The sequence below is a fragment of the Pelophylax lessonae genome (genome assembly GCF_965119305.1).
Source record: "Pelophylax lessonae genome assembly, chromosome: 6".
Classification (NCBI taxonomy): Eukaryota; Metazoa; Chordata; class Amphibia; order Anura; family Ranidae; genus Pelophylax; species Pelophylax lessonae.
The window spans coordinates 278,847,128-278,873,222 of record NC_138773.1 but is presented as its reverse complement, the minus strand read 5'-3'; the positions used below and the strand labels follow the sequence as shown (position 1 = coordinate 278,873,222).

Genomic DNA, 26,095 nt, shown 5'->3' with positions numbered 1-26,095 from the left:
CAGGTCCACCAATGGAATGTTTTTCATAGATGAGAGCAGGTACACCCTGAGCACATGTGACAAACATGAAAGGGTCTGGAGAAGCCGTGGATAACATTTTACTGCCTGTAACATCGTTCAGCATGACCAGGTTGGTGGTGGGTCAGTGATGGTCTGGGGAGGCATATCCATGGAGGGACGCACGAACCTCTACAGGCTAAACAATGGCACCCTGTCACTAGGTATCAGCATTAAATCCTTCGACCCGTTGTCAAACCCTACACTGGTGCAGTGGGTCCTGGGTTCCTCCAGGTGCATGACAATGTCCGGTCTCATGAGGCGAGAGTATGCAACCAGTTCCTGGAGGATGAAGGAATTGATACCATTGAATGGCCCCCACACTTGCCTGACCTGAATCCAATAGAACACCTCTGGGACATTATGTTTTGGTCCATCTAACATCACCAGGTTGCACCTCAGTCGGTTCAGGAGCTCAGTGATGCCCTGGTCCAGATTTGGGAGGAAATACCCCAGGACACCATCCGTCGTCTCATTAGGAGCATCCCCCGACAGTGGCAGGCATGCATACAAGCACATGGGGGCAATACAAACTACTGAGTACCATTTTAGTTGCTGCAATGACATTTTAGCAAAATGCTGCATCATTTTTTCACTTTGATTTTCAGGCTGTCTTTGAATTCGGCCCCTCTGTAGGTTGATAATTTTAATTTCCATCAAAGGATGTGGCATCCTTTCGTTCCTAACACATTACTCAATCAATATCAGTATAGATATCCAGCATGATATTTTTCCCCATTGAAATCTGATGTGTTTTTAAAAGGGTTCCATTAATTTTTTTTAGCAATGTATATTGATACAGTGAAGAAGGGTACAGACATAGCATGTTGCCAATTCATATCCACATATTGTAAAGCAGGGAGAATACAGACAACACACTAAGTCTGGATTAGGGGAGAAGCCAATTTAAATAATATAAACCCTCCCAGCTTCACAAAAAGAGACAAGCGGTTACTAGGTTAGGTTTAGAGAACTGTATAGTTCTAGAAAGAAAATATGGGTGTTCCAAAGGATTTCGGTGTCAGGCAACCCCAGCACTTCAGCTTGGAGCTGCATGGTCTAGCAGGGCAATCCAGATAAAGTCAGAGCAGGCTTGATGAGAATTGTATCTAGAGAGATGGCACTGCTCCAAGTCTGCATTAAAATCCCCCACCTCTAAAATTCAAGGGGTAAACCAAAAGGGAGCCCAGCCATGCCCTATGAACCCAAAAGGAAAGCAGGAAGTCGCACACCAATGATGTCAGATCACACCCAAATTTTTTAAACCCAGGCAAGCCCATATTGGATAAAACATTAGAGAGGGGCGGTTCTGGGGGAAAAGGGGGCTGCAATGTGTTATGCCTACGTTTTTTTAAAGTTGGATAGAATCAGATGTCATCGTGTGCTACTTCTTCCTTTCTCATTGAAGAAAAAGATCCCTGCATTTACCAACATGCCTCAAAACTTCCCGGAGTCAGAAAATACTTTTGGGTGCACAATCTTCATGTACCAAGTAATTCCAAAAATGAATTTAAAATACAGAGCGTGCAATCTGTTACTTTACATACCTGCTTCAGGCTCAGCATTTAGAGTGGAGGAAACAAAATTAGATGGGAACAAGCCTACACCTCTGTGGTTCTCTCCCTTCCACCAGTTTGCGTCACTGTAGAGAAATGTAAAATAATGGTAATATGGAACAATGCCACCCTTCCCTGCTATAAAGTCAGAGAATATTAAGAGTCACCAAAGAATTCAGTTACCATATAAATGTACAAAGCCACAAGCTAAACGCATATATAAAAGTTAGAGCACTTCTAAAAAATAATGACATACTATAGGGCTTTTTCTGCCTTTTAAGACACCAAAATAATACTACTCATACATGTTGCAAATATACTGTACAACGTACTTAAAACTGCCCTAAAATTTACAAAACCTTTAATATGTGCAGTTACATAAGATCCAGTCAATTTACACATACATTGATGACCGAAACAGTGACAGGAGAGTAGGAAAATGGTTCATTAGGTCTAAACAGACTGCAGTGAATTTTAATTGGTGCTGATAGATCTGATAGTAGTTCCAGCGCCCAATAAGGTAAAGGCATTTACATTAGGGGTTAATTTAGTGTAAGGGGTTAGGTTAAGGTCAGAATCAAGGGTTGGGGATTAAGGATAATTATTTGGGTACAGTAGGTGTTAAAACTCCCAAGTAAGGTGCCGGGGGTGGGTGTGCCATCTTTCTAGATTATACTCTTATTATGAGCATTTTCTACCAGGGCCCAGCTCTGCATCACAACAGCCCTATAACTAGAAACTCCAAGCTCCACACTTCCAGGCTGTGATGTCCCAGGATATGTACCAGACACCACTTTCAGGAAGTGCATACCACCCTGGTTTCCAGAGTTCCTGGTCACTCCTCTCAGGTGACTGCCTTCCAGGGAACTCACTGTCCCTACTGCCAAGCGTCCCAGCATAGCCAGCCCCCTGGACACATTTTACTCCATTTCACAGCAACAGGATGGAGGTCAGTGGCACAGAGAGTAGGTGAGAACTATTTTGTTTATTCTTTAAAGGTACAAGTTCGCTTTATACTCTATCTAGTAAAAGGGTTGCTTTAGCACATTATCCATTTGCTGACTGCATACACTGTTATACGGCGGCAGAGTGGCTCTCCTGTGCAGGATCATGTACCTAGTACTGCACTTTCTGACTAATCACAGCAGAAGTCTGATCAGTGGGTGCCAGCCAATGGATGTCTGCCAGCACCTGCTGATCGTTGAGGAGAACAACAGAACAGAGCTCTGCCTATGTAAACAAGGCAGAGCTAGGTTCTGTCAGCAGGGATGTGCTGGACCTTGTTTCCCTGCAAAGCAGGGAATAAAATTCAGCACATCCCTTAGTAAAAGCAACACAAATACTGGTTAGGCACACATTTAACCCTTTGATCGCCCTAGATCAGGGGTCCTCAAACTACGGTCCTCCAGCTGTTGCGGAACTACACATCCCATGAGGCAGTGTAAAACTCTGACAATCACAGACATGACTAGGCATGATGGGAATTGTAGATCCTGAACAACTGGAGGGCCGTAGTTTGAAGACCCCTGCCCTAGATGCTTAATACCTTCCCAGCCAGTGTCATTAGTACAGTGGCAGTCCATATTTTTTAGCACTGATTACTGTATTAATGTCACTGGTTCCCAGAAAGTGTCAGTGTCAGACTGTCCACCGCAATATTGCACTCCTGCTATAAGTCACCGATTACTAGTATAAAAATATAAAATCCCAGTATATATACACCAAAGTTTGTAGACGCGATAACTTTTGCGCAAACTAATCAATATACGCTTATTGGGATTTTTTTTTTACCAAAAATATGTAGCAGAATACATATTGGCCTGAATTATTGAAAAAATTGATTGGGAGGTTTTAATTTTTTTTTTTTTTTTGGATAGGTTTTATAGAAGAAAGCAAAAAATAGGTTTTATCAAATACCACCAAAAGAAAGCTCTCTTTGTGAGGAAAAACGACATAAAATTTATGTAACGCGTGGCATGACCGCGCAATTGTCACTTAAAATAATGCAGTGTCGTATAGCAAGAAATGGCCTGGACATGAAGAGGGGGTTAATCCTTCAGAGGTCAAGTGGTTAAAGTGCTCAAGACAAGACCTACAGACGGGATGTACACAGTCCCCGACTTACGAACATCCGAGTTGCGAACAACTCCTACTTACGAACGGGGGCCGCGTGATGAACGACTCCTACTTACGAACGGGGGCGTGACGAACGACTCCTACTTACGAACGGCGGCGGCGCCCACGTGACATCACTGCCGGCTTCTTCTCGCTCCTGTGCTGGATAGCATCCATCTTAGTGCCGGCCACAATGCACGCTGCATGTCCTACATGTACTCTGATTGCCCCACACTGCCCAGAAGCATCCCACTGCACAGGCAGAAGCTGGTGGAACTGTCTGGAAACTGGTGAGATTACATTATTCTGTATTGAGAGCAGAACCACTGTATTGTACTTGTACTTCTAAATATGTTGAATGTAACTATCCTTCTGGGTCTCTTTTAGCCCTTGTACTGGATCCCACGCTACTGGACGGCTGCTGGACGGCTCTGAGGGTCAGGGACCACTGCTGCTGCATGCTGAAGAAGCATATCAAACCGACAAGCCTAGACAGTGAGTGTTTTAACGCACTATAGTACTCTACCCATTTTACAGTATTAGAATACATTGGTAGTTGGCTGGTGGCTACACTTTTATTTTTGTTCTACTTGTTCACTTCTAGAGCTACTTGTACTGCTGTCTGTATCCTCATTAATTTTTTGGGCTGGAGTTACACTTAAAAAAGTACATTTTCCGACTTACAAACAAATTCGACTTAAGAACAAACCTACAGTCCCTATTGTGTTCGTAACCCAGGGACTGCCTGTAATGGCCACAATGCTCACCTATCATCTAGCACAAAAATGATTTCTCCACTTTTAAAGGTCAGCTCATTGTCCTCCACGGCTTCAAAATCATAAAGAGCCCGCACTTTTCTGGGCATTCGCTGACTGTCATGCGGCACCTCCACCGTTGGGTATAATGATTTGGTATCTGTTGGCTGCTGCTTATTCTCTTGTAAAGATAATTCAATCGCTGTTATTTGAAAGCAAAATATATTAAATTAGAAAAAAGAATAAAATCAGTTTATAATGAACTATACCACACAAATAAAACACACAAGCCTCAATTCACTAAGATTGTGAGTAGTTTTACTCCAGTCTTTATTTTATCAGATTATCATTTTGAACTTAATTAAGAAAAAATAAATAAATAAGACTTGGGTGTATATTACTGCATGAAATGGACATTTCCTTATTTTATCCCCACCTCAAACATCATCTTGTCCTGCTTAACTTGACAGGCACCTATTCAAAATCAATTATCACCGGCCTGAAGCTAGTGCTATTTTTAAGTGTACATAAGCTCAAAACCAAAAATGTTATATATTGCAGCTTACCACTCTTGTGATGGCTGCATTAGTTTTCCTTTTTTTCCAGGATTGACCCCCCCCCCCCACCCCATTTTTTTAAAATGTGAATAACACTTCCCGTCCTGGGGTGACAACGCCTAATCACTATATCTATGGAGGGAGCCATGACTGTCACTAAGCTGCTGATGTGTACTAATCCACCCCCCTCCTTAATATACTGCAGCCAGCTGTGTGCATCACCACTTTGTTTCTCCCCAGTCACAACAGATATTTCACATCTCCATGTGTGTGTGGAATAAACTGCTCTCCCCACTGCATGCTAGGGTTCCATTTGCTGCAAGAAGCAAAGTGGCAGTGTTTCAACATGTGGGCTGCTGGAACGGTAAATATAAAAAAACTGTTCTGTGAGTTCTAGTCAAATGCTGAGTTCTCCATTTGAGCGCCTGTAGCTGCATTTCAAATGCTTATCAAAAGCAGGGAAAACAACACTCATCAACATGAGCCCTTTTGCTGCTAATGTATTTTTTCTTTAAACCAAAACCAGGAATTCTACTTTAGGGGAACATTGTAACAAGGGAATATTAAAGTGACCGAAGTCTCGCTTTTTTTCTTTCTATTAAAATAACAAACATGCTATACTTATCTGCTCTGTGCAGTGATTTTGCACAGGGCAGCCCAGATCCTCCTCTTCTCAGGTCCTTGGCTGGAGCGCCTGGCACCTCCCTCCTTTTGAATGCCCCCATAGCAAGCAGCTTTCTATGGGGGCACCCCGAGTCGAGCTGTAGCTCCGAGTGTCCATTCAGACATGGAGCTGCTGTTCAGCTCCGCACCCTTTCTCTCCTGATTGGCTAACTGAGTTTGACAGCAGCGGGAGACAATTGCACTGATGCTGTGTCTCAGCCAATCTGGAGACAGAGTCCTGGATGGCTGAGGTACTTGTGGACATCGCTGAATGTAGATGGGGCTCGGGTAAGTATTAAGGGGCTAAGAGGGGCTGCTGCACACAGAAGGCTTTTTATCTTAATGCATATAATGTATAAAGATAAAAAAACTTTCTGACTTTACAATCACTCTAAGGCTGACCTTCCTGAAAAATGTTAGTTTTCTGGCAGAGATGTCAATACAATGATTTAGAGCTTTTCTAGGTAAAGACCTGGGACAAGAAAGCAGATAAGGAACTCAGAGTCCACTTTGACTTTCCTAAACTGTAAACTTGTTCCAAGTCAGTGGGGTTGATTTACTAAAACTGGAGAGTGCAAAATCTGGTGCAGCTGTGCATGGTAGCCAATCGGCTTCTAACTTCAGCTTGTTTAACTAGTTCCGGACCGCCCGCCGCAGATTTACGTCGGTACTTTGACGTTAAATATCGGGGTTATGGCAGCAGATAGCTGCCATAACCCCGGTATTTTTTGAAACTGCCAGAGGTCCTCTTTCTTATAAGAGTGGTCCCAGTGGCGGATTCGCCGCGGGATCTCACTTACGGTACGGCAATGGAGGTGCCCCGCCCCCCTCCCGCCGCTTTCCGGTCGAAAACGGGGAGTCGGAAAAATGATCCAGTCCGCACTCCTTACAGGCAGGAAGTCTTAGAGGATCGGAGCGACGTCAAACGTCGTCTCCTAGCAACACATTTAAAGAGCCCATTTTTTTTCCATCATGAAAATAAGACTTTTTTTTTAGTGTAGATGTGAGATCTGAGGTCTTTTTGACCCCAGATCTCACAATAAAGAGGACCTGTCCTGCTTATTTCTATTACAAGGGATGTTTACATTCCTTGTAATAGGAATAAAAATGATCCCAAATCTTTTTTAAAAAAAAACTGTAAAAATAAAAAATAGATAAAATAAAAAATAGGAAAAGGAAAAATAAATAAATAAATAAATTGAAGCGCCCTGTCCCCGTTAGCTCTCGTGCAGAAGTAAACTCATACACAAGTCCCGCCCACATATGTAAACTGTGTTCAAACCATGTGAGGTATCGCCGCGATCGGTATATAATGTTTGGGGTTTCTAAGTAACTTTCTAGCAAAAAAAGCTGATTTTAACTTGTAAACAACAAGTGTCAGAAAAAGGCCCGGTCCTTAAGTGGTTAAATTAAGCTTTGACAAAGGAACCTGGAAACTGATTGGTTTCAATACAGAGCTACATCAGGTTTTGCACTCTCCAGTTTTAGTAAATCAACCCTAGTGACTCAGAAAATACTTTAGCCAAACAAAAATCAGGCAACCAGCATTTAAACACCAAGCTATTCTCGTCCTTTACAAAAGCACAGGCCGTTGGCTGCAAGCAGTAAATAGTAATATTGCATATAAATATTTCTTATGTAAAATTATGTAAAACAGAAATTTGAATAGATTTTACAGTATCATCATAGTTTAGAGCACGAATAATAAAAACAAAGTAAATTGAATGCTGCATATGCCCTTTAAAGCATGCCTACCTTTAGCAATATCTTCATCTTCTTTATTTTTGCCGGTTGACGTCCCGTTTTTAGGTGTATTTGTCGTACTCTGTGGAATAGTGATATGTTTATCAGAAGGGGCTACATTATCAGAAGAAGGAAGATATGAGAAATATCACATCTAGAAAAAGGAAAGTATGGAGCAGGTCCACTGCACAGCACAGGATTATCCCACCTGAGGGCCAGATGTTGGGAAAGTCACTCCTTCTTCCTTCAGAGATTTAATGGTGGCTGATATCAGGCTGAACTGGGGATCTTTCTGGAACTCTTCTGCCCATTCCACCATCAAAGCTTTTAGTTTCTCAGCTACCTTTGGATGTGCCTAGGGGAATTTAAAAGAAAGAAAATGTTTGTACTCACCATAAATATCCTTTTCTTGAGGACACAGGAAGACTTCACTCTCCTGTTATACTGCAGTCTACAGAAGAACGAGACACTTGCAACCCCCCCCCCCCCCCAAAAAAAAAAAATACTGTAGGCCAACCCTCCTATCGCCAGCATGCTTCAGTTCAGTCAAACTAAGAGCACGATCATAAACACAGATGGGCAGGACCGGTGTCTCCCCTAGTTTCAGAAAGATATGCACCTTATCAAAAAAGAGCCAAATAGTCTCTTAATTTGGGCGTAATATACAGGTAAAGAAGACCTCCGTGTCACAACCAAAGCTGTATTAAAAACAAAAAAACGGATTGCAGGAAAATATCCTACCATAGTATGGACATTATTGGTATCCACCCACATGAGACAGATACCTTAAATTTAAAAAAGTATTTGAATCTTTATTTACAGTTTCAAGTAAAAAATGGCAATGTATATACAAATATTAAAAGCATGCAGTCCTCAAAATACCACATGTGGGTCATAAAATAGACTCCAATCGGATCACAACAGTACCACCTCTATTTAATATAGTGTAGCCTACATACTGTAGTATAGGTCAAGATGTGCAGGTCCCATCCAGCAGTCAACAAGTTTCACTAACTGTGCAGCTTCTCCAGGACCATAATGAATGGGGTGTTATGTAAAATGGCGGGATGCACACACGCTAACAAATCTGCTGGACAGACATAGGGGCAATAGGTCCTCATGCGTGTTCAAAAACTCTAGTGTAAAGTAGGGTAATCTACCGTCCAATGCCATGGTATTATTAGTCACAAGGCCATATGCTCAATACCCCTTGCATGTAATTCTCAAGGCAGTATTGAAAAAAAAGTCAAATGCCATCCAAAGAAATAAAGGGATCTTCTGGATCATGGCGGCATCACCTACATCAGGATTTATTTTTTTACAAATATCAAAAGGTTCCTGCGAGCGAATACAACCAATACTACTTCAATCAAGCCAGCTGCAAGCACTGATCACAATCTCATTCTAAAGTGTATAGTGCCATGCTAAAAACAAAACAAACCTTATAGTGGCCATACACTCACAGAATTTCGGCCGAAAATGGTAGTTTTAGGAAAGATCGTTCGAAAATCGGGCCGTTAGTGAACACAAGTTTACCGACGATTTTGATTGTGTGCCCGGCTAATGTCGATGGATCCATAGCGAAAACTTTTATCGTTTCTACAAAAGTTGTTACGTGTATGCTAAAATTGAAACTAAAATAATATTCTGACTCCTATTGTGCATGTTATCGCGGGAGGGATTCCAGGAGGGATAACACTAACACTGTGGTTGCAGAAAAGAAAATCACTCCATTTATGGCTGGCCTTAAATCATTTGGAGGGTTGTTCACCTACTGCAAACTTAATGGGAACCAACTAATGCTCTTTTTTTGTATGTTTGCTGCCATTTTTTTACTACCTTTATCATTATAGCTGCAACCTCTGCAGCACTTCATCTGATCATAGCCATTTGACCTAATCCCATTCTAATGGTCCAATTAATTAGGGTTCTCTGTTGTTCAGGGCCTCTAAAAAAAAAAAAAATCACCAAATGCTTAGCAATGGAGTGGAAAACCTACTTCAGTCCTCAGCATTTGACCTTCAAATGTTAGGTGTACCAAAAAAAAAAAAAAATTCAGAGAACGGGTCTATTAACAACCAAGCGATGTTCATGTAACATTTTCCAGAGAATGAAAGATTAAAATAATTGACTGAATCTCCAATGTCCAGTGAATCTGACATTCTGTGGAACAGACAGCTTGTTTTTACCACTAGTATTCCGGAGGAGAAGGCAGTCAATTCAAGGTAAGGCAGAGATCAATAAGTTCTTTGTTAAAAATAACACGTATATCACTCAAAGGAGAATTAGCATACCTTATTTATAACTCCTCGCACTTCACTTGCAAAGTCTCTGGAACATATTTCTAGATGAAAGGCTTTTCCACAGTTGGATACGCAGGCACCTAATAGCTATGAAGGCAAAGCAAAGGGCATTACGACAGGAGATATTTTATAGCTACAGGATGTTATGCAACCGACAATCAATAAGGAGAGGAGTGTACTTACCGTCAGTGCTTGTAAAGCTACATGAGGGACTTTGTGATTCACTCTTTTCATTATAGCTTTAAGGCCTTCTTTAGCTCTGAAATTAAAAGAAAATGGATTCATGTCCTAATTAAAATTAACTGATTAAATGATGAACGCTGTAGCAAGGTAAACCTACATATCTGAGTAAACTAGAAAATACAACTACATAGTTTTGTGTGTTGAAGTGAGCACTTAAAGAAACACACCTGTAACAAGGAAGGTGACTGTTAACCGTTCCCACTCCAGCTCACACACCGTGGGCTGCACCATCCCACACACCGTGGTGCTGCCCCCATCCCACTCCAGCTCACACACCGTGGGCCGCACCATCCCACACACCGTGGTGCTGCCCCCATCCCACTCCAGCTCACACACCGTGGGCCGCACCATCCCACACACCGTGGTGCTGCCCCCATCCCACTCCAGCTCACACACCGTGGGCCGCACCATCCCACACACCGTGGTCCTGCCCCCATCCCACTCCAGCTCACACACCGTGGGGCTGCCCCCATCCCACTCCAGCTTACATGCCGTGGGGCTGCCCCCATCCCACTCCAGCTTACATGCCGTGGGGCTGCCCCCATCCCACTCCAGCTCACACGCCGCGGGCAGCCCCATCCCACTCCAGCTCACACGCCGTGGGCAGCCCCATCCCACTCCAGCTCACACGCCGTGGGCAGCCCCATCCCACTCCAGCTCACACGCCGCGGGCAGCCCACTCCAGCTCACACGCCGTGGGCAGCCCACTCCCACTCCAGCTCACACGCCGTGGGCAGCCCAATCCCACTCCAGCTCACACGCCGTGGGCAGCCCAATTCCACTTTAGCTCACACGCCATGGGCAGCCCAATTCCACTCCAGCTCACACGCCATGGGCAGCCCAATTCCACTCTTGCAATCACGCACCACTGATGGCTATTTTAACAATCTAAACTCTGGTAGTGAAGATGCCGTATGTGTAATTAAGTGTTCGTACAGTTTGGTTCATATACATTTGGACACGGGCACAATTTTCATACTTTTGGCTCTGTGTTCCACCACAATAAAATTAAAACGAAACAATGAATTTGAAGTGCAGACTTTCAGCTTTAATTGAAGGGGCTGAACAGGAATATCAAGTACAAATTTTAGGAACTTCAACCATAGGTTTTTTTTTTTTTTTTTTTTTTTTTTTTTTTTTTACACAGCCCTTCCTTTTTTTAGGGGCTCAAATGTAATTAGACAAATGAACATAATCATCAATAAAATGTTAATTTTTAATATTTTGTTGAGAATACTCTACTGGCAATGACTGCCTGAAGTCTGGAACCCATGGACATTACCAAAGACTGGGTTTCCTCCTTTCTGAATGCTTTGCCAGGCTCTAATTGCAGCTGTTGTCCGTTGTTATTTTTGTGGGTCTTTCTTCCTTTAATTTTGTCTTCAGCAAGTGAAATTCATGCTCAATTGGGTTGAGATCAGGCGACTGACTCTGCCATTGAAGAATATTCCTTTTTTTCCTTAAAAAGCCCCTGGGTTGCTTTCGCAGTGTGTTTTGGATCATTGTCCATCAGCACTGTGAAGCACCGTCCAATCAACTTTGCAGCATTTGGCTGAATCTGGGCTGACAATTGTGACGGTGGTGGGTATCAGACCCCTGGCCTTCTCATCCAACTCGTGACCAAAGACCAAGCAATCTCACACCCTGCCGTCACTTGCGTAACAATGCCACTCTCAGCTGCACCCGGCACACAGATTGTCCAGCTTGCGGGACCACAATCTAGATGCCAGCAGACAGAGCGATTGTCACCGGGCTAATTAAACAATAAACCCTTTCTCTGCCACCACCTCTACGTTATAATGAGCCCAGAGGACGCTCGTAATTTTAGAATACCAATTATGACTTAGAATAATCATCTGTAACACACCCTGTCACCTCAGACAGGAATGTTCAACTTAAAAAGGTAACACTTTTCAATATAAGGTTTAATTATAAAGAAGGTTAAAATTGGTGCAAATAAAAATATTTACAGAAAAATGGGTTACAAAGAAATAGAGACACAATACAGCAATTTATAAGAATAGATAAGAATTAGAAATGAAATACTTGCATTCAAAAAGTCCTTGTATTATCTTAGTTTCAGAAACTGAACATGTGTGATCGGTCTCCAATGGATAGATGTTCCTTTCCTTGATGTTACAGGAGACTGAGAGCTCCATCAGCTCCTGTCTTTTTCTCTGACCCCCAGGGGGTGTCACCAGAAGTACTTGACCAATTAAACACTGGGCCATGGGCGGCCCTGAAAGCTTAGCAAAATGCCAAGACACCTCCCGCTTAGACAGATTACTAACAGAATTCAGATCTCGAAATATGTAACTGTTACATTCTTGAAACGGATATTTTATGGTACGGCATTGTATCTATTATCCACAGAACTAAACACGGGTTATCTCAGAATAACCCCTGACCCGTAAGGCATCTGATCGCTAGCTTGTCTTCCCTAGGAACGAAGGTGATCATGTTTGATCTTAATTCGATCGGTATTTTATCTGGCATTCAACCATCTACTTTTTGTCAATGTGTCATGTTCGGGTAAAAAGTTATGAATCGGGTATGGATTTGTGAGATGTAGGTGTTACATTTTAATTAACAACTGGGCTGGTGGAAGCTACAAGGCAACCTCTCTGGCCATCTGCTCAGACCTCTGTCTGCATTTGAGATAAGATGGGTCTGTTAAGAGAAGGCTGCTTTGAGGCTTGCATACTAATTAGGATAAGGTGGGGGCTAATTTAGCTCGAGGGAGAGAGAGGGGGGAAGGAAAATCTCTCTGAGTACACATCTGCTGCTACAGCTTTAAACGAAATGGTCGCCTGTGTCACTGGGCAACATGGATGCCGTGATGACACCATTACAACAGTATATCTCTAAACACTGCAGAATTCATCCAGCTGTTTCGGTCTTCTGTAACTTAATCAACAAATACCAATGCCACTGAAAGCCAAGGATGCCCATGCCATCACACTGCCTCCACCATGTTTTACAGACCATTCTGGTACAGATTAATCTTAGTTTCATCCATCCACAGAATGCATTTCCAGAACTGGTCTGGCTTTTTTTTTTTTTGTTTTAGATGGTTTTTTGACAAAGTCTAACTTGGCTTTTCTATTCTTTAGGCTTATGAATGGTTTGCACCTTGTGGTGAACTCTCTGTATTTGCTTTCGTGAAGTTCTCTCTTGATTTTAGACTTTGACAATGATACGCCCTGGAGAGTGCCCTTCACTCGTCTGGATGTTGTAAATTGAGTTTTTCTTTACCATAGAGAGGATACTGCGATAATCCACCACTGTTGTCTTCCGTGGACGTCCAGGTCTTTTTATGTTGGAGTGAGGTGCCAGCAGTGCCCTCTACCCAGAAGAGCCGAAACACATATATATTCACTTGATCCAGCGCACAGCTGCCGCCCTGTAGCAGTAAAACTGCTATGGAGTGGACAAGTGATTTTACAACAATTTTTTTTTTTTTTTTTAAGGAGCCTGTAAATCATTGCGCCCACGATCAGCAGATTGTGTGTGTAATGCCATTCTCCTGCAGACTGTCTGTGTAGCCGTCTGCTCATAGCGCTAATTTGGGCAGGCAGCAACTGAAAGAGAGGAAGCTCAAGGAACTACCTAGAGCACTCATCAGTGGTAGTTCATTGAGAGCTACAAGTTGTCAGCTGCAAAGGCTGATGGTAGTTGTAGTTCATCGATTCATAGGGATCTGTGAATGGACGCGGCCATGTGGGTGGGCAGAGCCCCGCGCGGCCACACTCTTTTCAAATTGTGACAGCGAGTCAAGACACCTGGTCTGCTGTCACGGGGGGGGGGTTGGGGGAGCAGGCAGATCCTAAACATGTTACACCCTAAATATGGGTGGAACATGTTAAGAAAGGTGAACTTATCCTATAAAGAAATAAAATTAGGCATGTATTTCAGAAATGCACTATATATGTTTCTATTTATTTTGCAATGAAAGACAGTTTAAATCTTACCCATTAGGTGTATTAACAATTTTATCGCAGATATCCATAATGAGACCCCAGTCTTCTGCAGTATTATATTCATTTGTTGCTTTTTCTGCAAAGTAAAAAAAAAAGAAATGATTCGGAGTTAAAAAAAAAAAAAAAAAAACACATGCAATTAAAAGGAGATTTGCAAACCTTGTTACCATGTAAAAAGCAAACTTAAAGAGGAAGTAAACCCTCCTCTGCAACTTGTACTGATAAGACTTACCTATAGGTACTGTAAATATCTCCTAAACATGTACCGTTTAGGAGATATTTACTTTGCATGCAGCCCGTGACATCAATGGCGCATGCGCTCTGAAGGAACGGCCACTCATGCCGTTCCTTCAGAGCCCCGTGCCGTGACCGTCGGCTCCCGACGTCATTGAGGCTCCAGCCATAGGTTATACTTGGCACCCTTCTGTGCTGGTCATTACAGGCAACCCTTAGTTGCAGATCTAATCTATTAGATTGTAAGATCCCAGGAGCTGGGCCCCCTTAACCCTCTTGTATTGTTGCTATATTGTCTCCCTTAATATTATAAAGCGTTGTGCAAACTGTTGGCGCTATATAAATCCTGTATAATAATAATCTGGATTGTACAACTTGTTTATCACATGACATGCCATGAAGACCGCTTCTTTATAAGAACCTTCTCTCCTCTTTGTGTATCCGTCAATACAGGGGAGGCTGTGTATCAAACAGGTGGGTGGCATTAGCGGCAAATGTCGTCAGTGGAGGCCATTGCTGCTGGAGAAATGCATTGGAGCGCTGAAAATCGCCACACAACCATGTAATCTCAGCTGACAGCATGCAACATGTGCCTAAAGGGAAACCATGCTTCCACATTGTCGTTCTATATCAGGAGTATGCAATTCTCTGCATGAAAGAATTGCTGTGCATTCAAAGACAACAGAAAATGAAAAACACTGAGCGATAATGAATACTAGCATATATGCATTTTTAAAATGTCAGGGTTTACATACACTTTATTGTTCATTATTGCAAAGAACGGCATGTTAATTTACTGCTGCTTACCGCAAAGAAAAAAAAAAAAAAATTGGCTTTTATTTCTTCACGGTGCTACTGCAAATTATAATTACAAAATGATGGCCTCAATTTGGATTAAAAAAAAAAAAAAAAGACCTGATTTGGCCTTATCCATTAATAAGCATATGCTTCTGTCTTGTGTTGAGCAATAGGCTTCTGTCAATGTGATGAGCTAATGCCTGATATTTTGAAATCAGGACACAGCAATTACTGAAACTCTGACCCTGCTCATGTCCAAATTTTACTGAAGTCTGTTTCTAAAAATTATTACACAAGAAACTAAAAGCATATCGTATTTTATAAGTAATACACACGTTTCTCTTACAAAATATATCATTTAATATGAGAGAATCTTGGGGATTCCTAAATTAATTTACTGTTTGTCCTTGCCTGCCTAAAGGGATTATCATCACACCCCTGCCCCTTCTCCCCAACCTGCCCCTAATACCTGGTCCGCTCAACCCCTACCCTCCGTGATCCTTCTGCCCCCCACTGCTTCCATGAACCAGTTTGCAATACACGGGTCATTTTTTCTTTTGTTTAACCTTCTGGTTGAACGAAAGAAAATGACCCGACCTCACGCCCCAGTTGGTTGTCATGCCCCAACTCGCGGCCCGGCTGTGTTCTCAGACTGCAGGCCGCCATTTAATGATGGCTGGTAGATACTATTTGTCTTCCTTCAGAAAATAAAATTTTAATTTTAAGAAAGCTTGTTCGATTTTCTAATCGACATTCGTTTTCGACCACAGTGATGGGAAAATTGGAAGGAGCAGAATAGAAAACTTCTATTCAAAGGAATTTTCAGACTGTATGTGGTTTTCGTTCAGAAATTCCATTTCGTTTTAAAATAATGTTAAAAGCAAGTGAAATTTTTAAACAACATTCTTTCATTCAGCGAATGTACAAAGATTTTTCGTATGAATATTCTCGCCCGAAAATAGATACAAGCATGGCCAACATAAGGCTCGGTTCACACCTATGCAGTTTGCTTTTGATCTGTTTCTGCAGTGCTTTTTGCTGTGTGTGTTTATTTTGCTGCGATTTGGGTTTTTTAATTTTGCTGCGATTTGTGTTTTATCGTGTTCAAACGGTTTTATTAATGAATACAAGTGAGGTACAATGTCCAGGAGTCAATGAACAAAGCATGAAATAAAGGAACAAGAACAATAACATGCTGTAACACATAGCTGCAATAGCAGATAAACAATACAATCTGATAAATACAAGGGATAACCATAGGAGGTGATTGGGGAAGGTGGCAGGTCTGCTGCAGCCAGCACCCAGGCACCCCAAAAAGGGAACACGATGTGCCTGCGTGGGGTGGCACGACCACCTGCCAGCCGCTTCATGGAGAAAAGCATCATCAGGGGTCAGTCAGGTATTGCAAATGTAGAGTAAAAATGGTAGGATCTTAGTGTACATCAGGCCGGGAATGTGGTAAGGCAAGGATATACACGGAGGGAGGAGACAAGTAGGAAAAAAAGGGGGATACAAGAAGAGGGAGAGGAGAAGGAAAGGTTATTGGGGGGGGGGGGGGGGGGAGAAAGGGAGGGGGGGAGAGGTATATCGCCGGGGGGGCAGGTTCCTCAAGATTAACTTGGGGAGGCACAAGGAGGCGCATCTCAGGGCAACAGGAGAGAGTTGTCATAATTAGGTGGGAGAAAGTGATCTACCCAAGGCTGCCAGAGCCTATCGAATTTCTCAACTCTGTCCAAAAGGACGGCATCAATTTTGGCATGAATCATTGCTTTGCAATTTGTGTTTTTTATGCTTTTTTTTTTTTTTTTTTTTGCCAATTTGTTGTTGGGAAGATTAAAAAAGCAAAAATCGCAGCAAAAACACACTACATGCTTCTCTGAAGCTTCTCCATTGAAGTCTATTTAACCAAAAAAGCACAGTTTAAAAAAGACTGGATTTTTGTCTTACCATAAAATCCTTTTCTCGGATGCGGAGGATCTAATACACTTGTTATGGAGATGCCCAAAACTGCATCGGTACTGGGCATCAGTGACTTCCACTATAAACAGAGTTCTGGGCTTGGAGATCCCATTGGATCCCAAGCAATGCCTCTTGGGTATACTGGATCACATTATAGAAGATAGATATTTAGGTGAGGCAGCTGCACAAGCTCTGTTTCAGGCACGGCTGCTTATTCTTAGACACTGGATTGCTCGGGATTCCCCCCACATGTCGGATGTGGATGGAGAAATTGGGCACCACCCTTCGCATGGAAAAATATATATATACCTGCATAGGGGTGCTCCAGCCAAGTTCCAGAAAATCTGGGGGATTTGGCGGAGCTATCCGGGGATGGCTCCTACGGACCTTATCCTAGACCGTCTGCTGCTTTAATTGCTGGGGGTGGTGTGGGCCTCCTGTGGTCTGGGTTGGGGGAGCCGCTTTGCTCTTTGATGCACGATTAATCTCTAGTATTGCAATCTCATGTTCGGGTTGATTTCTGCTTCCTAATGCATATCTGATTGTTGGCTGAGATCTGTAAACAATTATGTGTCTAAAGCCCCGTAAACACGCAACGATTGTTGGCCATGAATTTTCGGCAGTCTGATCAGCCGATTGTCGGCTGGTTAGTATGAGAATTCCAACAACCGACTGCGACTTTTCGGCCGAACAAAATCTGGTCTGCATGCTATAAAATTTTTGTTGGCCGCCAACAGAACGGCCGATTGTTCGTCAGTCAGTACAGATTTTGGCAGACAAAAATCAGATGAGCAAGACTGGGCATGCTCAGAGAAGAAAAAACACACGGAAAGTAAACCAGCACATGACATCACTTCTGAAGTTAGTTGTTGTTGGCCGAAAAATTTGTGTGCAGTCTAGAGCACATTTCAACCAACACAACATCACTGGACAAAAGACGGCTGATCGGTCGGCCAACAATCCTTGCGTGTGTACGAGGCATTATCTTGTTCCTGTTTGTATATGTGTGCGATTTCTCAAACCTTTCTCTTGATTTAAAAAAATAAAATCTTTTCTCTGATATTCACTGAAGGACACAGCTTCACATCTTATTTGACCGATGGGTTATGCTGCTCTCCTTAGGAGTGGGACACTAGGCGGAAAAGGGATAACAAAGCTTGACTACGCCTATAGGGCGGTCCCCGGGGGTATATTCCCACTTCCTGCTCTAGGATCTCAGTTTTGTAACAAGCAGTGTCAGAAGAATACACAACCCAACTCCACAGAGGGGTGGGCGCTGTGTCCATCAGAGAAAGGGATTTTACGGTAAGACAAAAATTCCAGTTCTCTCTTTCGTTCATTGACTGACACAGCTTCATATCTTCTTTGACTGATGGGACGTCCCAAAGCAGTGTCAGCATGAGGGGTGGGAAAAAACACAGCAACAAACATATTTCCCAAAAAAGGGCTAAGCTTAGCCAACCAGGAACAAGTGGAGCTCACCTACCAGAAAATGACACCCTTTAGAAGGTAGAAGTTTCTGCCACAGCGGCCTGCAAAACTGCGGCCAAACGCAACATCTGCAGATGCGAAAACCTCCACCTTGTAGAACTTGAATGCGTGTACAGACGACCAGGTGGACACTTTGCAAACCTGGACCAAAGACACCTGATGATGGAAGGCCCAGGAGGCACTAAGCGCTCTCGTAGAATGTGCCTTAAGAGGGAAAGGAGGAACCTGATCCTTAATTGAATCGGCCTGCACCACCGTCTGCCTGCTCTATCTGGAAATGGTTGCAGCAGATGCAGCCTGCCCTATAGGAGGACCATCCGTAAGGACAAACAAGGAATCCGATTTGCGTATTGACTCAGTTGCCGACAAGTACACCTTGATGGCCCGAACCACATCTAAGGAACGCAATTCAATTTCTGTTGGATATTTTGGCTTAGGACACAACAAAGGCAACACAATGTCTTCATTTAAGTGAAACCCCGAAACTACCTTAGGACAGGGACGTAGCATCACTTCTTCCCTGTGAACCACCAGGTAAGGCGACCTGCAGGACAAAGCAGCCAGCTCAGAGATCCTTCACACAGAAGTAATAGCTACCAAGAAAGCCACTTTCTGTAACAAGGTAAGCAGAGAAATTTCACAAATATTTTCAAAGGGCGTTTAAGAACTGTTATTACCAGATTAAGGTCCCACCAGTGAACGTACCAGAGAAGCAAAGTGGCGAACCCCCTACACTTTTAAAAAGGTGTGAACCAAGGAATTTGTGGCCAATGGCCATTGGAAGAAAATGAGATCCTAGCGCAGGAAGTGGGAGTATACCCTCTGGGACTGCCCTATAGGCGTAATCAAGCTTTGTGAACCCTTTTCTGCCTAGTGTCCAACTCCTAAGGAGAGCAGCATAACCCATCTGTCAAAGAAGATACGAAGCGGTGTCCTTCAATGAACGCAAGAGAAAATTCCTTGACCCTTTCCAAATACGCAGTGGCTAAAAAAAGCATAGATGTAAACATATCCCATTGGAAACCATGTTAAATTAATTGTAGTGGGTTTCTGCAAAACGCACCAAAAAACGCATAGGTGTGAACCACGCCAAGATGTTTAGTAGCAGCAGGATGCTTTTTTTTGTATCACCTGTCAAAATGGGGTAAAAAAAAAAAAAAAAAAAAAAACACTATACATACACACATACACCCAGAAGTAGGATATATGGGGCATTTTAACTAGGAGTCAGACATGAAGCTATATGAAAGGTGGAAGGGAGATATAAATCTTTTATATTAAGTAATACTAAAAACAGACTTTTTCATGGATATGATCATTTTTAAATATAATTCACAATGCTGGTAAAAGTTTACTTTAAATGTAATTGTAATGCCTTCTATTATCTTCAGTCTATTAGCCTCCACCTTCTCTGGGTTCAGATGCTGATCTCCCCTGCACAGATTCTTTAAAGTGATTTTTTTGTTTAAACAAACATGTTACACTTATCTTCTTTTCGGAGGTCCCCCACCAACGCTTCTGGCTCCTCCTGCCTTCAGAGTGCCCCAATAGCAAGCTGCAAAGTATAGTAGAGTGCCCCTATAGTATGGTAAAAAAAAAAAACTTCCTGCCTTTAGAACCACTCACTTCCTTCCCAGGACTACATGTCCCATGAGGCATTGCTCCTCACACATTCACAAGTTCCCAGGCACTTACTGACATGTATGGATGGTGTACTGAGCTGTGTGTGTCCTGCACTGTATTTCCAGATACAGTGCCTTGCGAAAGTATTCGGCCCCCTTGAACTTTTCGACTTTTTGCCACATTTTAGGCTTCAAACAAAGATATAAAACTAATTTTTTGTGAAGAATCAACAACAAGTGGGACACAATCATGAAGTGGAACGAAATTTATTCGATATTTCAAACTTTAACAAATAAAAAAATGAAAAATTGGGCATGCAAAATTATTCAGCCCCCTTAAGTTAATACTTTGTAGCGCCACCTTTTGCTGCGATTACAGCTGTAAGTCGCTTGGGGTATGTCTCTATCAGTTTTGCACATCGAGAGACTGACATTTTTGCCCATTCCTCCTTGCAAAACAGCTCGACTTCAGTGAGGTTGGATGGAGAGCGTTTATGAACAGCAGTTTTCAGTTCTTTCCACAGATTCTCGATTGGATTCAGGTCTGGACTTTGACTTGGCCATTCTAACACCTGGATATGTTTATTTGTGAACCATTCCATTGTAGATTTTGCTTTATGTTTTGGATCATTGTCTTGTTGGAAGACAAATCTCCGTCCCAGTCTCAGGTCTTTTGCAGACTCCATCAGGTTTTCTTCCAGAATGGTCCTGTATTTGTCTCCATCCATCTTCCCATCAATTTTAACCATCTTCCCTGTCCCTGCTGAAGAAAAGCAGGCCCAAACCATGATGCTGCCACCACCATGTTTGACAGTGGGGATGGTGTGTTCAGGGGGATGAGCTGTGTTGCTTTTACGCCAAACATAAGGTTTTGCATTGTTGCCAAAAAGTTCGATTTTGGTTTCATCTGACCAGAGCACCTTCTTCCACATGTTTGGTGCGTCTCCCAGGTGGCTTGTGGCAAATTTTAAATGACACTTTTTATGGATATCTTTAGGAAATGGCTTTCTTCTTGCCACTCTTCCATTAAGGCCAGATTTGTCCAGTATACGACTGATTGTTGTCCTATGGACAGAGTCTCCCACCTCAGCTGTAGATCTCTGCAGTTCATCCAGAGTGATCATGGGCCTCTTGGCTGCATCTCTGATCAGTCTTCTCCTTGTATGAGCTGAAAGTTTAGAGGGACGGCCAGGTCTTAGATTTGTAGTGGTCTGATAATCCTTCCATTTCAATATTATCGCTTGTACAGAGCTCCTTGGGATGTTTAAAGCTTGGGAAATCTTTTTGTATCCAAATCCGGCTTTAAACTGCTCTACAACAGTATCTCGGACCTGCCTGGTGTGTTCCTTGTTCTTCATGATGCTCTCTGCGCTTTAAACTGACCTCTGAGACTATCACAGTGCAGGTGCATTTATACGGAGACTTGATTACACACAGGTGGATTCTATTTATCATCATTGTGTTGATCTGTGTTTGCAGCGCTGCTCAAAAGTGTTAATTTGTAAATATACCATAAATTACAATAAAATTCAAAAGTGCATATTGAAATTCAATATGCACTTTTGAATTTTATTGTAATTTATGGTATATTTACAAATTAACACTTTTGAGCAGCGCTGCAAACACAGATCAACACATTTAAAAAGCACTTGCACTTTTATTGCAGCTAGCAGCTCATTCATCTGTTTTAATTAATCAATTAATCTAATTATTTTACCATAAGCGCGAGGTACACTAGTTTCATATTTATCATCATTAGTCATTTAGGTTAACATTGGATCATTCAGAGATCCTCACTGAACTTCTGGAGAGAGTTTGCTGCACTGAAAGTAAAGGGCCTGAATAATTTTGCACGCCCAATTTTTCAGTTTTTTATTTGTTAAAGTTTGAAATATCCATTAAATTTCGTTCCACGTCATGATTATTTCCACTTGTTGTTGATTCTTCACAAAAAATGACAGTTTTATATCTTTATGTTTGAAGCCTGAAATGTGGCAAAAGGTCGAAAAGTTCAAGGGGGCCGAATACTTTTGCAAGGCACTGCATGTAAACAAATAATGCATTCTGTATGCAGGCCAACTAATTGGCTGACCGTCTATTTTCGACAACTATTTTCATAATCGATTAGTTGTTTTGGCCCTAGATCAGAGAAACCAGGATTAAACAACCTTTTTACACAATGCGGAGGATTAACCCCATAGGTTCTACAGTGAGAATAGCAACCATGCTTTACTGCATATACAGACTGATTTTACTGTTGTGTGTTTAGTAACACTTTACCAACCAGCTATTAACCGGTTGCCGACCGCCGCACGACTATATACTGCGGCGGTCAGCCCCGGCCAGGCAGAGTGACGTATCGGTACGTCACTCGCCTGTCACTGACTTGCGAGCCTATCGCGGGCGGGCGCGCGCCCACCGAGGCGCGCGCCCGCCGCGGCTCGTTCACAGGCAAGTCAGTGCGTGTGACCGGCGGACTCGATGTCCGCCAGTCACACTGCGATCGCTCCTGTGAAGGGAGAAAGACAGAGCAGCTTGTGTAAACAAGCTGCCTGTCAGTTCTCCCTGTGTAAAAGTGAAGATCTGTCCGTTCTACTATGTAGAACGGTTGATCTTTGCTTTTACACCAATAGGAATGTCCCTACACAGTTAGAATCATGCCCCTAGGACACACTTAACCCCTCCCTGTCCAATAAAGTTAACCCCTTCCCTGCCAGTGTCATTTTTGCAGTAACAGTGCATATGTATAGCACTGATTACTGCAGTAATGTCACTGGTAACCCCAAAAGTGTCAAAAATGTCAGTCAAGGGTCCGATCTGTCCGCCGCAATGTCGCAGTACCGAAAAAAAAAAAAATCGCAGATCGCCGCCATTACGCGTTAAAAAAAAAAACACCAAAAATGACAAAAATCTTTCCCTTTGTTAGTAAACGCGATAACTTTTGCGCAAACCAATCAAAATACGCTTTTTGCGATTTTTTTTACCAAACATAGGTAGCATAAAACAAATTGGCCGAAAAATGTTAAAAAATTTTGATTTTTACTTTTTTTTTGGGGAATTTCATATAAAAAAATGTGAAAAATATTGTTATTTTTGCAAAATTTACGCTCTTTTTTTTGTTTATAGCGCGTGATCAAAAAATCGCACAGGTGATCAAATACCACCAAAAGAAAGCTCTGTTTGTGGGAAAAAAAGGACGTCAAATTCGTTTAGGTACAGCGTCGCAGGACCGCGCAATTGTCCGTTAAAGTCACGCAGTAAAAAAGCGCAAAAAAAACCCCTGGTCCTTTAGCAGCCAAATCCTCCGGGGCTTAAGTGGTTAAGGACGGCGGCAAACGGACGCTCTTTAAATTCGTGTATCCGACTTGCCAATTCGCTTTAGAACCATATCTAAATCGCAGCTGAACAGCTACTTTGGAAATACGCACTGAAAATGGACCTGAGAGGGGGAAGAAAAAAAAAAAAAAAAAAAAAAAAGATCGCACCACGCGTGTGTGCACTCGGTCTTGAAGGTATCGGTTTCAGTAATGGAGCATTTGCACAAGTACTCGTGCAAATGCTTAGTATCAGCACCGATACCAAGATCAGTGCAACACTAATAATCACCATATTTCAAAGCTTTGTAACTTTTTTTTCAACCTACTGGGGCCCCTTGCCTGCAGAGCCACTTTTATGCAAAAGGTAAATTTTACCTTTAACAGACTTTTCAGAGTAACACTTCCCTGTAAGAAAGCTGTCAACAAACAGAAAGGCGTTTTTGTTATGCCAAAACTACATTTACAGCCACTGACAGTCCTGTCTGACGAAAATTATAGGCAAGGTGTTTGTTGTGAGATAAAAGCTAGCAGGCTGGCTGACTGTGAAATAAAGACCTGTTTAGAATATTATATACACACACATACAGTGGGTACGGAAAGTATTCAGACCCCCTTAAATTTTTCACGCTTTGTTATATTGCAGCCATTTGCTAAAATCATTTAAGTTCATTCTTCTTCCTCATGAATGTACACATAGCACCCCATACTGACAGAAAAACACAGAATTGTGACATTGTTGCAGATTTATTAAAAAAGAAAACCTGAAATATCACATGGTCCTAAGTATTCAGACCCTTTGCTCAGTATTTAGTAGAAGCCCCCATTTGATCTAATACAGCCAGGAGTCTTTTTGGGAAAGATGCAACAAGTCTTTCACACCTGGATTTGGGGATCCTCTGCCATTCCTCCTTGCAGATCCTCTCCAGTTCTGTCAGGTTGGATGGTAAACGTTGGTGGACAGCCATTTTTAGGTCTCTCCAGAGATGCTCAATTGGGTTTAAGTCAGGGCTCTGGCTGGGCCATTCAAGAACAGTCACGGAGTTGTTGTGAAGCCACTCCTTCGTTATTTTAGCTGTGTGCTTAGGGTCATTGTCTTGTTGGAAGGTAAACCTTCGGCCCAGTCTGAGGTCCAGAGCACTCTGGAGAAGGTTTTTGTCCAGGATATCCCTGTACTTGGCCGCATTCATCTTTCCCTCGATTGCAACCAGTCGTCCTGTCCCTGCATCTGAAAAACACCCCCACAGCATGATGCTGCCACCACCATGCTTCACTGTTGGGACTGTATTGGACAGGTAATGAGCAGTGCCTGGTTTTCTCCACACATACCGCTTAGAATTAAGGCCAAAAAGCTCTATTTTGGTCTCATCAGACCAGAGAATCTTATTTCTCACCATCTTGGAGTCCTTCAGGTGTTTTTTAACAAACTCCATGCGGGCTTTCATGTGTCTTACACTGAGGAGAGGCTTCTGTCGGGCCACTCTGCCATAAAGCCCCGACTGGTGGAGGGCTGCAGTGATGGTTGACTTTCTACAACTTTCTCCCATCTCCTGACTGCATCTCTGGAGCTCAGCCACGGTGATCTTTGGGTTCTTCTTTACCTCTTTTACCAAGGCTCTTCTCCCCCGATAGCTCAGTTTGGCCGGACTGCCAGCTCTAGGAAGGGTTCTGGTCGTCCCAAACGTCTTCCATTTGAGGATTATGGAGGCCACTGTGCTCTTAGGAACCTTAAGTGCAGCAGAAATCTTTTTGTAACCTTGGCCAGATCTGTGCCTTGCCACAATTCTGTCTCTGAGCTCTTCAGGCAGTTCCTTTGACCTCATGATTCTCATTTGCTCTGACATGCATTGTGATCTGGAAGGTCTTATATAGACAGGTGTGTGGCTTTCCTAATCAAGTCCAATCAGTATAATCAAACACAGCTGGACTCAAGTGAAGGTGTAGAACCATCTCAAGGATGATCAGAAGAAATGGAAAGCACCTGAGTTAAATATATGAGTGTCACAGCAAAGGGTCTGAATACTTAGGACCATGTGATATTTCAGTTTTTCTTTTTTAATAAATCTGCAACAATGTCAACAATTCTGTGTTTTTCTGTCAGTGTGGGGTGCTATGTGTACATTCATGAGGAAGAAGAATGAACCTAAATGATTTTAGCAAATGGCTGCAATATAACAAAGAGTGAAAAATTTAAGGGGGTCTGAATACTTTCCGTACCCACTGTACATACACAGACAGACACACACATACATTATATATATATATATATATATATATATATACACACACACACACACACACACACACATATACATACATACATACATACATACACATACATACATACACACACAGCTCAGAGGAGGCTGTGTGTGTAATGAGAATTCTGTAGATTTCAAGGTGGGGCACTCAGATTACAGACCATAAAGTGCAAGAGAATAAAAGCATATAAACGGTCTCTATTTTTATATATTTTTTTTCCTTATCCCTGATCGTGTTCCATAAAAAGACCTTTACAACTTTGTAATTATATATTGTCATTTTATGTCTAGCAAAGAATAAGAATAACGTACAATTCCCATAGCATTTTTGCAATAAATGTCATCAGAGGGCACCCTTACAACGGGCGAAGTGCCCCTATACTTTTTAGCACCAGGTAGGAAGAGGGCAAGAGCCAAAACAAGCTGCATATCTGAACAAAGAAA

At 42.5% G+C, this 26,095-nt stretch overlaps 1 protein-coding gene across 1 annotated transcript in view; it reads right to left on the bottom strand.

The window, feature by feature from the left end:
• STAM2 (signal transducing adaptor molecule 2) overlaps positions 1–26,095 on the bottom strand; it is an 88,604-nt gene that overhangs the window by 44,494 nt on the left and 18,015 nt on the right. The window contains exons 2-8 of the mRNA XM_082261116.1: positions 13,964–14,048; positions 9,933–10,008; positions 9,741–9,836; positions 7,655–7,801; positions 7,459–7,528; positions 4,496–4,685; positions 1,605–1,699 (exon numbers count right to left, since the gene is read on the bottom strand). Of these exons, the coding sequence (XP_082117242.1) occupies positions 1,605–1,699; positions 4,496–4,685; positions 7,459–7,528; positions 7,655–7,801; positions 9,741–9,836; positions 9,933–10,008; positions 13,964–14,048 (759 nt within the window). The remainder of the gene's footprint in view (positions 1–1,604; positions 1,700–4,495; positions 4,686–7,458; positions 7,529–7,654; positions 7,802–9,740; positions 9,837–9,932; positions 10,009–13,963; positions 14,049–26,095) is intronic.